General features: G+C 65.1%; 1 protein-coding gene across 1 annotated transcript; it reads right to left on the bottom strand.

The window, feature by feature from the left end:
• Nucleotides 1-159: 159 nt before the first annotated feature.
• On the bottom strand, nucleotides 160-12,821 carry znf628 (zinc finger protein 628). Its single transcript, XM_069183016.1, has 4 exons — nucleotides 12,637-12,821; nucleotides 7,498-9,408; nucleotides 5,469-5,880; nucleotides 160-5,304 (listed from the first exon to the last, which is right to left on the bottom strand). The coding sequence occupies exons 2-4, from the start codon at nucleotides 9,100-9,102 to the stop codon at nucleotides 1,724-1,726; spliced, it is 5,598 nt and encodes a 1,865-aa protein (XP_069039117.1). The 5' UTR covers nucleotides 9,103-9,408; nucleotides 12,637-12,821; the 3' UTR covers nucleotides 160-1,723.
• Between the last annotated feature and the right edge of the window lie 68 nt (nucleotides 12,822-12,889).

Raw genomic sequence — 12,889 nt, 5'->3', positions numbered from 1 at the left:
ACTCGCTGTTGTCGGATCGGAGAAAGGCTGAAAGAGTTGGGGTTTTTTTTACAAGTATTTCATTAAAACGTCAAAAAAAGGTAACAGCGAAAAAGGTTCAAGAAAGAATCTAAATTACATTGTAAACCATGATCCAAGAAACTCCAAAAGACCCTCGCGTTTGTGAAAAAATGACCGTTTATTATAATCAAGCAAAATACTGATATAACATATTCACATAACTCTTTAGGTTTATATACATCGTCTACAACAGATTTCTTACAACACTGCTGTGCGCCCTTCTCTGCGCTCCCTTCATTGAACTTGGTGTCGTTATTGACCAAGACAGAGCAGTCTGAGACTCTCCAGGCTGGACTGGACTGACTGGACTGGGAGCTGGACGAGTTCTTCACTGGGATTATAATCAGACTCCACGGACACTGACAGAGCAGTCTGAGACTCTCCAGTTTCGACTGGCTTCACTGTGGTCTTCTAACCTGTCTAATTTAGTAAAGCCTGTCCACAGGGAGAGACTGTAGATCACAAACATCCTGAAGAACTGATTGATTTCTAGACCTGGTTCTATGATAAAGCAGTGACTGTGTCTGTAATATTGGGGCTCTAGATCAGCGCAGTGACTGTGGCTGTGTCTGTAATATTGGGGCTCTAGATCAGCACAGTGACTGTGGTTGTGTCTGTAATATTGGGGCTCTAGATCAGCGCAGTGACTGTGGTTGTGTCTGTAATATTGGGGCTCTAGATCAGCGCAGTGACTGTGGTCGTGTCTGTAATATTGGGGCTCTAGATCAGCACAGTGACTGTGGTCGTGTCTGTAATATTGGGGCTCTAGATCAGCGCAGTGACTGTGGTTGTGTCTGTAATATTGGGGCTCTAGATCAGCGCAGTGACTGTGGTTGAGTGTAATATTGGGGCTCTAGATCAGCGCAGTGACTGTGGTTGTGTCTGTAATATTGGGGCTCTAGATCAGTGCAGTGACTGTGGTTGTGGCTGTAATATTGGGGCTCTAGATCAGTGCAGTGACTGTGGTTGTGTCTGTAATATTGGGGCTCTAGATCAGCGCAGTGACTGTGGTTGTGTCTGTAATATTGGGGCTCTAGATCAGTACAGTGACTGTGGTTGAGTCTGTAATATTGGGGCTCTAGATCAGCGCAGTGACTGTGGTTGTGTCTGTAATATTGGGGCTCTAGATCAGCGCAGTGACTGTGGCTGTAATGTTGGTGCACAAGATCAGTCTAGTGACTAACAGAGGGGCTCTTTGGCAGTGCAGTGAATGCATATGTAATAGTGGGGTTCTAGATCCATGCAGTGAATGGGGCTTTAATATGGGGGTTCTAGAGCAGAGCGCCTGTCTGAAACACTGGGGTTTGAGAGCAAGGTAGTTAGTGTAACAGTTTTTCTAGTATCACAGTTCTGGAGGGTGTAGTTCCAGGGCTCTCAAGTACAGTAGGATGGGTTTGGCTGCAGGAGGAAATCAGGGGCCTGACTCGGTACTCAGTAACCACTGACCTTGTGTACACCAAGACACTTCCTTAACCCTCTCTTTAGTCGGAACTGCTGGACAGGTTTGTCCAGACTCTTCGCACCAAGCCCCGATCGAAGCAAAACATCCATCTTATTGCATGTCAACTGGATCCGCGTCTGCGGAAGTACAGTTCGACTCCAGGTTCCTCGCCGTGCCGTGGCCAGGTTCTGGAGATCGGAGTCCGGAGGCTTCGCCGCACAGCTACATGTCTGCGTTAGAATCTGAAATACTATCCGCCATCTTATCCGGCTCTACGGGGACAACGTCCGGAAGCTCATCCGCGCCGCAGTCAAAGCCCTGCTGCCGCAAATCTGGGAGATCCACCGGATTGGCGGCCGGAAAGTTGGGGTCGGGCTCGGACCTTGCACCCGTGGAAGAACTGGAGAGATCTGGGCTCGACCCCGAAACAGCGGCCGGAGTCTCGCCGCGCCCATCCCGGTCCGACTCCGTCATCCCGCTGGTGCTGCTCGGGAGATCCGTCGACCTGTCAGGTTCCCGGGAGCCACCCGCCATCCGGTCGCTCCCTGCTGGCTCTGGCACGTCCCGACTTCTCCCGGGAAGCCGGTCAGCTGCTCCCGCCTGCTGCCCGGCTGTGGGGGAGACGCCGGCGGCAGCTGGCAGGAAGTGGGGGACACTCGCTGCCCGGACCAACGCGGCGGTCCCAAAACTCGTCTCTTCGTAGCCCCCCGTCCACCCGCGCTGATCCTCGGCTCCCGCCGGGCTGTCCCCTGGGGAACTCTCGGGGCGTTCGCTCGGCCCCCGGTGTGGGTCCACCTCCTGAGCACCTCCCTGAGCGCCATCCCCAATCCCCTGCGTTCCCCTCTCCAGCTGGCCGCTCTCCCCAGAGGCGGACAGGTCCCCTTCGGGGTTGAGGATCCCAGGGGTCAGAAAGGAGCAGCTGGTCTCGGGGGACCCCGGGGGTAGAATCGGAGGAGGGGGTTTAGGGTCAGACGCTTCTGGGGCCTCTCGCCGTGCCCCCCCCTCCTGCCTCTGTCCTTCCTGCCCTCCCTCCTCGCCGCTCCCCTCCTCGTGGCCCCCGGCCCGCAGGGAGATGATCCGAACGACGGCGGCGTCGCGCACCTCGCCGGCCCCCCCGCTGCCCCCCCAGTCTCCCGCCCCGGGCCCCCCGACCCCCGTCCCCCGCGAGACGGGCTCAGCGGTCCCGCCTGCCACCCGCGCCAGCGCCAGGTCCGTCTCCGCTCGCAGCACAGGGGGGCCCTTAGGGTCCCCTCCCTCTTGGGGCGCCTCGGTGTAGCGGGGCGGGTGGCCCGCGCAGGGATCGGGGCTGCGGGGCTGGTGGGGATTCTCCTGAAGGGCGCTGGTGCTCACTTCGATGATGACGATCTCCTCTCCCCCCTCGAGGTGGAAAATACTCCCCATGGCCTCCCCGCCAGCCCCCCCAGCTCCTGGCTCTTCCACCTCACCCAGGGGACCCCCTGGGCTCACGCCGCCGCCGCCCCCTCCCTCGTCCCCCTCCGGGGGCTGCCCCCCGATCAGCGCGATCATTCGGACCCCCTCCGTGCTGCCGGGGCCCACCATCTTGGCCTCATCCCCCAGCTCGATTACGACCTCCTGCCCATCGAGAGGGACCAGGCTCTGGGGCGGCTGGCAGGCGAGGCTCAGGCTCTCCGGGCCTCCCAGGCCCAGGCTGCGCAGCTCCCCGGCGCCCTCCCTCTCCCCGCCGTCTCCCTCGCCGCCCTTCCCCCCCTCCGCGCCCCCCTCCGTCTGAAAACGCAGGACGAACGACCCCCCGCCGCCCTCCACTTCTGTCAGGCTGCGGAGGACGGGGCCTCCCCCCTTCCCACCCGCCTGCCCCGGCGGCCCCCCGTCTCCGGCGGCCCTCCACTCCGGCACCACATTCAGGGAGACGGCGCCCCCCCCAGCGGCCGCCTCGCCCTCCCCGTCTCCGGCCGCCTGGAAGTGCAGGATGAAGGCCTCGCCCTGCCCCTCGCCCTGCGGGAGCCCCCCCGCCGGCCCCGGCCCCCCGCCCCCGCCCCCCGCCTCTCCCGCCGGCCCCCCCTCCTCCCGCCTCGCCCCGGCGGCCTGGAAGTGCAGCACGAACGTCCCCCCCTCCCCCTCCACCTTCTCCAGGTCGGCCACCACTCCGCCGCCGCCGCCGCCCTCCCCGGCCGCCGCCGCCGCCCCCGGCCCCTTCGCCCCCTCCCCCTCCCCAGCCCCGTCCGCGCGGAAGTGCAGGAAGAAGGTCTCGGCGGCCGGCTCCGCGCCGGCCAGGCCCCCCGCCGCCCCCGCCCCCTTCCCCTCGGGCCGCGGCGCCTCCTCTTCCTCGGCGGCGCGGAAGTGCAGCACGAAGGACTCCTCCTCGCCCCCCTTGCCCGCCGGCCCGGCCAGCCCCTCCCCCTGCGCCTCGAAGCGCAGCACGAACGACTCGCCCCCGGGCTCCCCGGCCGGCGGCCCGGCGGGGGGGGGAGGAGGAGGCGGGGGGTCCGGAGGGCAGCCCGGCTGGGTCTTGGCTCTCTTCGCCCCCGGGGGGGAGAGGGAGGGCGGGGCGGGGGCGACCGGGACGGGGTCCCCCGCCGCCCCCCTCCCGCCCCGACCCCGCCTGGCCCGGGGCTGCCGCCCCCCCCTCCTGGTGCGGCCCGGCAGGAGCGGGCCGGCGGCGGGGGGCGCGAGGACGAGGGGCCCGGGCGGCGCCGGCAGGGCCCGGACGGGCTGCAGGGTCTGGATCTGGGGCAGGGGCCGAGACAGGGTCTGGTTCAGAACCGACTGCAGGAACGGGACGGGCTGGACCAGGGAGAGCTGGGCCGGGCCCCCAGGATGGCCGGCGGCGGCGTACGGGCTCGGGGGCACATTCCCGCTCCCGGGGGCTGCGGTGGGCACCAGGAGGAGGCTGGGAGCGCTGCCGCCGGCGGACTGGCACTGGAGCAGGAGGTAGTTCTGGGAGGGGGGCGGGGGCGGGGGCGGGGGCGGGGGCGCCGGGCTGGACAGGGGGATGAGCTGCAGCCCGGAGGTGGTCTGGATCATGAAGTAGTTCTGGGATGTGTTGGGTGGGATGTCCAGGGCCTGTAGCGCCTGGGGGGCGAGGATGAGGGTGGAGCCGCCGCCGGCGCCGCCGTCGGGCTGAAGCGGCCCGGAGACGGACGAGGTCGCGGCCGGGTCGCGCCCCCGCGGGCCGGCCGCGCCCGCCCCCCCCGCCTGGTTCCCGGCGGCGTGGGTCCGGAGGTGGCGCTGGAGGTAGGAGGCCATGACGAAGGCCTTGCCGCACAGCGGGCACTTGTGGTCGCGGCGGGCGGAGTGTGTGCGCAGGTGCAGCTGCAGGTTGGAGGAGTGCGTGAAGGTCTTCTGGCACTCCTGGCACTGGTAGGGCCGCTCGCCGGAGTGCGTGCGCTCGTGCTGCCGCAGGTTCGAGGTCTGCGTGAAGGTCTTGCCGCAGTGCGCGCAGGCGTGGGGCCGCAGGCCGGAGTGCAGCTGCCCGTGGCGCCGCAGGCAGGACGTGTTCTTGAAGGACTTGCCGCACTCCTGGCACACGTAGGGCCGCTCGCCCGTGTGCTGGCGCAGGTGGTACTGGTAGTGGGAGCTCCACTTGAAGGTGAGCGGGCAGTAGGGGCACTGGAAGGCGCGCACGCCCGTGTGCACGCGCTGGTGGATGGACAGCAGGGACGAGCGCTTGAAGGACTTGCCGCACTCCGTGCAGCGGTAGGGCCGCTCGCCGGTGTGGTCGCGCACGTGGTAGCGCAGGCCCGAGGAGCCCTTGAAGGACTTGCCGCACTCCAGGCAGCGGTAGGGGCGATCGGAGGAGGAGGAGGAGGAGGAAGAGGCGGCACCTGAGAGAGGGAGAGACGGTTTCACAACACAACGGACCACAACGCGGAGCAGGATCTTTCGGCGGGGGGGCTGGGGGAGGCTCGAATTCCAGCCCACGCCGAGATGGCGTCTCTTGGCCCTGGCGGTACTGGGGAGGCGGGCCAGGAGAGAAGCGCTCGCTTACCGGTGCTGGCGGGGCCACTCCGGGTCGGCCTCCTCTGGCCCCGCGCGGAGGCCCCTCCTCTGCCGCCTTTCTCCCCGCCCCGGCCTCCTCCTCCTCCTCCCTCCTCCTCCTCCTCCTCGCCGGCCCCCATGGCGGCTTCCTCCTCCGTGGCGACGGCGATGAGGCTGACGTGGATCTCCGTGGGCCCCTCCCCGCCGGCCCCGGCCCCGCCCTCCTCCCGCTCGCCCAGCGAGGCCAGCAGCGAGGGGGGGCAGACGATCTCCGCCTCGGCCTCGGCCAGCAGCCGCTGCTCGGGGGTGTGGGAGCGCTGGTGGGACAGGAGCGAGGACAGGAGCGGGAAGGAGCGGTCGCAGGCCGAGCAGCTGAAGCGCTGGGCGGACTGGGGGGACTGGGAGAGAGAGAGGGAGTGGGTCTGGGAGAGAGAGAGAGGGTGAGGTCAGGGGTCGATACAGAAGCTGGCTGGACATTGTAGCACATTAACACTGACTGACATTTGTCCTCTCGGTCCCTCACTCAGTCCTGCCCTCGTCAGGTGTCCTCTCGGTCCCTCACTCGTCAGGTGTCCTCTCGGTCCCTCACTCGTCAGGTGTCCTCTCGGTCCCTCACTCAGTCCTGCCCTTGTCAGGTGTCCTATCGGTCCCTCACTCGTCAGGTGTCCTCTCAGTCCCTCACTCAGTCCTGCCCTCGTCAGGTGTCCTCTCGGTCCCTCACTCGTCAGGTGTCCTCTCGGTCCCTCACTCGTCAGGTGTCCTCTCGGTCCCTCACTCGTCAGGTGTCCTCTCGGTCCCTCACTCAGTCCTGCCCTTGTCAGGTGTCCTATCGGTCCCTCACTCGTCAGGTGTCCTCTCAGTCCCTCACTCAGTCCTGCCCTCGTCAGGTGTCCTCTCGGTCCCTCACTCGTCAGGTGTCCTCTCGGTCCCTCACTCGTCAGGTGTCCTCTCGGTCCCTCACTCGTCAGGTGTCCTCTCGGTCCCTCACTCAGTCCTGCCCTCGTCAGGTGTCCTCTCGGTCCCTCACTCGTCAGGTGTCCTCTCGGTCCCTCACTCAGTCCTGCCCTCGTCAGGTGTCCTCTCGGTCCCTCACTCAGTCCTGCGCGCGCCAGGTGTCCTCTCGGTCCCTCACTCAGTCCTGCCCTCGTCAGGTGTCCTATCGGTCCCTCACTCAGTCCTGCGCGCGCCAGGTGTCCTCTCGGTCCCTCACTCTGTCCTACCCTCGTCAGGTGTCTTATCGGTCCCTCACTCTGTCTTACCCTCGTCAGGTGTCTTATCGGTCCCTCACTCTGTCCTACCCTCGTCAGGTGTCCTATCGGTCCCTCACTCAGTCCTGCCCGCGCCAGGTGTCCTCTCGGTCCCTCACTCAGTCCTGCGCGTGCCAGGTGTCCTATCGGTCCCTCACTCGTCAGGTGTCCTCTCGGTCCCTCACTCTGTCCTACCCTCGTCAGGTGTCCTCTCAGTCCCTCACTCGTCAGGTGTCCTCTCGGTCCCTCACTCAGTCCTGCCCTCGTCAGGTGTCCTATCGGTCCCTCACTCGTCAGGTGTCCTCTCGGTCCCTCACTCTGTCCTACCCTCGTCAGGTGTCCTCTCAGTCCCTCACTCGTCAGGTGTCCTCTCGGTCCCTCACTCTGTCCTACCCTCGTCAGGTGTCCTCTCAGTCCCTCACTCGTCAGGTGTCCTCTCGGTCCCTCACTCGTCAGGTGTCCTCTCGGTCCCTCACTCGTCAGGTGTCCTCTCGGTCCCTCACTCTGTCCTACCCTCGTCAGGTGTCCTCTCAGTCCCTCACTCGTCAGGTGTCCTCTCGGTCCCTCACTCAGTCCTGCCCTCGTCAGGTGTCCTATCGGTCCCTCACTCGTCAGGTGTCCTCTCGGTCCCTCACTCTGTCCTACCCTCGTCAGGTGTCCTCTCGGTCCCTCACTCGTCAGGTGTCCTCTCGGTCCCTCACTCGTCAGGTGTCCTCTCGGTCCCTCACTCGTCAGGTGTCCTCTCGGTCCCTCACTCTGTCCTACCCTCGTCAGGTGTCCTCTCGGTCTTACCTGCGTCAGGTGTCTGCTCAGACCCACGCTGGTTTTGAAGCTCTTCCCGCAGTACGGACACTCACTGCCAGGGCCCGAAGACTGAGGGAGGGCGCCCTGAGCCTGCTGGGGGCACTGGAACGACTGCAGCAGGTCAAACTGGGGCGCCGGAGAAATCCCAGCGCCCCCCACCCCCACGGTGGCCCCAATCTCCAGGACCTCGCACACCTGGAGCTCTCCGGCGCCGCCGGGGGGGGGGCCCTCGGCGGCCGTCGTCTCCACAACCTCCTCGAAATCGGCCAGCAGGGGCCCGTGGGGGCCCCCCACCAGCCCCACCACCTCCTCCGGGCCCCCGGCCGCCCCCCGCTCGTCCCCCTCGCCCTCCGCCCTGCCAGGGACAGAGCCCAGGCCCTGCAGGTGGCCCATCTGGTGCTCCTGCAGCGTCTCCTCCGTGGGGAAGGCCTGGGCGCAGTTCCCACAGCTGTACAGCAGGGCGGCGACGGCGGGGTGGGGGGCCGGCGGCGGAGCCGCCGCGGGGGCGGAGGAGGAGGAGGAGGAGGGGGGAGGCCCCCCGGGCGGGAGCGAGAGGGCGAGGGTCTGTCCGTGCGGGGTCTGGGGCGCCCCGTCGGGGGAGAGGAAGATCTCCCCCGCGCCCCCCTCTGGCCGCAGCCCGTTGGCCGCCCCCGCCGCCGCCGCCGCGCCGTGGCTCCGCACGTGCTCCCGCAGCGCGGCCTCGTCGGCGAAGGCCCGCGGGCAGAGGGCGCAGGCGGGGCGGGCGGCGGCGCGGCCGTGCGCGGCGCGGTGCAGGGCCAGGTTGGACGAGTGGGTGAAGGCCTTGCCGCAGTCGGCGCAGGCGTAGGGCCGCTCGCCACTGTGCACCCGCCGGTGCTGCCGCAGGTTGGTGGACTGCGTGAAGGCCTTGCCGCACACGGGGCAGGCGTAGGGCTTCAGGCCCAGGTGCACGTTCTTGTGGCGCCGCAGGCTGGACGAGTTCTTGAAGGCCTTGGGGCACTGGTCGCAGGCGTAGGGCGACTCGCCGGTGTGCTGGCGCAGGTGGTACTGGTAGTGGGAGCTCCACTTGAAGGTGAGCGGGCAGTAGGGGCACTGGAAGGCGCGGGCGCCCGTGTGCACGCTGCGGTGCACCTGCAGCAGCGAGGAGCGCTTGAAGGCCTTGCCGCAGTCCTCGCACTTGTAGGGCTTCTCGCCGGAGTGCGAGCGCTGGTGGTAAAGCAGCGCCGACGAGCCCTTGAAGGCCTTGGGGCACAGCGAGCAGCGGTAGGGCCGCTCGTTGTTGTGGCTGCGCTGGTGGTGCGCCAGCCGCGACGACCACTTGAACGACTTGCCGCACTCCAGGCACTGGTAGGGCTGCTCGGGCGGCGGCGGCGCTGGCGGCGCTGGGGTGGGGGGGGCCCTGCCCCCCGGGACCCCCGCCGCCGCCTCTCCGGGGCCCGGGGCCACCGCGGCGGCGGCCGCCCCCTCGCCCTGCCCGCCCCCCGCCCCCAGGCCGGCCAGGGCGGCGAAGGGAGACAGGTCGGCGGAGGCCGGGGGCGCCCCCGCGGGAACGAGGGGCTCCTCGGGGGCCAGCAGCTCCGGCTTGGCGACCAGGGCGGCGACGGAGTTGGCCATGCGCCCTCCTCGGCGCCGGCGCTCTGGACCGGCTGGGCACGGGTGGGTCAGAACCGCTCGGGGGGCCCGGCCTGCTTCATCGCACGGCACCCTGGGAGCTCGGCGGACGTCGCTGGGCCGCGGCGGCGACGCGGGCGGTTCTCTCCTTCCTGGGTCTCGGGCGCCCCTACTCTTCTGTCGGGGGCTCCTGGGGGCGCATGGGGCCCGGCTGCCAACCTCCTCAAACGGAACGGTGCCCGGCGCGCGGGAGTCTGCCAAAGCTCAGAGCACTGTGGGATCTCAGGAAGGACAACTGCAGTCCCGTTGCTGTGGGAAAGCAGAGAGACAGATGGAGAGAGATGAGACACAGAGACAGACTGAGACTGCTGCACACTGGGACTGTAACAACACCGTCACACCTGGAGCGGATCAGACTGCTACACACTGGGACTGTAACAACACCGTCACACCTGGAGCGGATCAGACTGCTGCCCACTGGGACTGTAACAACACCGTCACACCTGGAGCGGATCAGACTGCTGCGCACTGGGACTGTAACAACACCGTCACACCTGGAGCGGATCAGACTGCTGCGCACTGGGACTGTAACAACACCGCCACACCTGGAGCGGATCAGACTGCTGCGCACTGGGACTGTAACAACACCGTCACACCTGGAGCGGATCAGACTGCTGCCCACTGGGACTGTAACAACACCGTCACACCTGGAGCGGATCAGACTGCTGCGCACTGGGACTGTAACAACACCGTCACACCTGGAGCGGATCAGACTGCTGCGCACTGGGACTGAAACAACACCGTCACACCTGGAGCGGATCACACTGCTGCGCACTGGGACTGTAACAACACCGTCACACCTGGAGCGGATCAGACTGCTGCGCACTGGGACTGTAACAACACCGTCACACCTGGAGCGGATCAGACTGCTGCGCACTGGGACTGTAACAACACCGTCACACCTGGAGCGGATCAGACTGCTGCGCACTGGGACTGTAACAACACCGTCACACCTGGAGCGGATCAGACTGCTGCCCACTGGGACTGTAACAACACCGTCACACCTGGAGCGGATCAGACTGCTGCGCACTGGGACTGAAACAACACCGTCACACCTGGAGCGGATCAGACTGCTGCGCACTGGGACTGAAACAACACCGTCACACCTGGAGCGGATCAGACTGCTGCGCACTGGGACTGTAACAACACCGTCACACCTGGAGCGGATCAGACTGCTGCGCACTGGGACTGTAACAACACCGTCACACCTGGAGCGGATCAGACTGCTGCGCACTGGGACTGTAACAACACCGTCACACCTGGAGCGGATCAGACTGCTGCGCACTGGGACTGTAACAACACCGTCACACCTGGAGCGGATCAGACTGCTGCGCACTGGGACTGAAACAACACCGTCACACCTGGAGCGGATCAGACTGCTGCGCACTGGGACTGTAACAACACCGTCACACCTGGAGCGGATCAGACTGCTGCGCACTGGGACTGAAACAACACCGTCACACCTGGAGCGGATCAGACTGCTGCGCACTGGGACTGTAACAACACCGTCACACCTGGAGCGGATCAGACTGCTGCGCACTGGGACTGTAACAACACCGTCACACCTGGAGCGGATCAGACTGCTGCGCACTGGGACTGAAACAACACCGTCACACCTGGAGCGGATCAGACTGCTGCGCACTGGGACTGTAACAACACCGTCACACCTGGAGCGGATCAGACTGCTGCGCACTGGGACTGAAACAACACCGTCACACCTGGAGCGGATCAGACTGCTGCGCACTGGGACTGTAACAACACCGTCACACCTGGAGCGGATCAGACTGCTGCGCACTGGGACTGAAACAACACCGTCACACCTGGAGCGGATCAGACTGCTGCGCACTGGGACTGTAACAACACCGTCACACCTGGAGCGGATCAGACTGCTGCGCACTGGGACTGTAACAACACCGTCACACCTGGAGCGGATCAGACTGCTGCGCACTGGGACTGTAACAACACCGTCACACCTGGAGCGGATCAGACTGCTGCGCACTGGGACTGTAACAACACCGTCACACCTGGAGCGGATCAGACTGCTGCGCACTGGGACTGAAACAACACCGTCACACCTGGAGCGGATCAGACTGCTGCGCACTGGGACTGAAACAACACCGTCACACCTGGAGCGGATCAGACTGCTGCGCACTGGGACTGTAACAACACCGTCACACCTGGAGCGGATCAGACTGCTGCGCACTGGGACTGTAACAACACCGTCACACCTGGAGCGGATCAGACTGCTGCGCACTGGGACTGTAACAACACCGTCACACCTGGAGCGGATCAGACTGCTGCGCACTGGGACTGTAACAACACCGTCACACCTGGAGCGGATCAGACTGCTGCGCACTGGGACTGTAACAACACCGTCACACCTGGAGCGGATCAGACTGCTGCGCACTGGGACTGTAACAACACCGTCACACCTGGAGCGGATCAGACTGCTGCGCACTGGGACTGTAACAACACCGTCACACCTGGAGCGGATCAGACTGCTGCGCACTGGGACTGTAACAACACCGTCACACCTGGAGCGGATCAGACTGCTGCGCACTGGGACTGTAACAACACCGTCACACCTGGAGCGGATCAGACTGCTGCGCACTGGGACTGAAACAACACCGTCACACCTGGAGCGGATCAGACTGCTGCGCACTGGGACTGTAACAACACCGTCACACCTGGAGCGGATCAGACTGCTGCGCACTGGGACTGTAACAACACCGTCACACCTGGAGCGGATCAGACTGCTGCGCACTGGGACTGAAACAACACCGTCACACCTGGAGCGGATCAGACTGCTGCGCACTGGGACTGTAACAACACCGTCACACCTGGAGCGGATCAGACTGCTGCGCACTGGGACTGTAACAACACCGTCACACCTGGAGCGGATCAGACTGCTGCACACTGGGACTGTAACAACACCGTCACACCTGGAGCGGATCAGACTGCTGCACACTGGGACTGTAACAACACCGTCACACCTGGAGCGGATCAGACTGCTGCGCACTGGGACTGTAACAACACCGTCACACCTGGAGCGGATCAGACTGCTGCACACTGGGACTGTAACAACACCGTCACACCTGGAGCGGATCAGACTGCTGCCCACTGGGACTGTAACAACACCGCCACACCTGGAGCGGATCAGACTGCTGGCTGCGCGGAAACCGGCGGCGGCAGCACTGCGCAAGACCGGGTTTAATCTCTTCTTTCTTTTCCTTTTCCCTGTTTAAATCTCCCAGCTCAGCCGAGAGACGGGAGGAAATACAATCACAGCGACAAGCGCGTCCCACGCGGCCCCGCGAACTGCGCCCCTTTAAGTCGGCCAACCCACAGCGACCCGTCGCCTTTAAGTCCGAGGACCCCCCCTCCTCTTCGCCTGCTCTCCCTCCTCCTCCTCCTCCTCCCTCTGCACGGCTCAGCGGACCGACTCTCCTTTAACAGGAAAACCTCTCAGAAACTCACCCGTCGGCGGCCCGGCTTCCCCGCCTGTCCTCCGCGCCCCTTCCCAGCCCTCGCCCTGCGCCGGCGGGGTGCGGCAGCGCCAGTCGCGCCGGATTATTGCTGCTGTTATTATTGCTCTTTATCTTCCGCTGCGTGCGAGACAAGCAACCTTTAGCGTCTGCGGCACAGACTAACCGCCCCGCCGCCCGCCAGCAACGCCGCTCCGGATTGGCCGTCCCGCCGCCCGCCAGCAACGCCGCTCCGGATTGGCCGT

Source organism: Lepisosteus oculatus, chromosome 23, assembly GCF_040954835.1.
Source record: "Lepisosteus oculatus isolate fLepOcu1 chromosome 23, fLepOcu1.hap2, whole genome shotgun sequence".
Classification (NCBI taxonomy): domain Eukaryota; kingdom Metazoa; phylum Chordata; class Actinopteri; order Semionotiformes; family Lepisosteidae; genus Lepisosteus; species Lepisosteus oculatus.
Note: the sequence above shows the minus strand (reverse complement) of the source record. Positions and strands in the feature narration are given on the sequence as shown.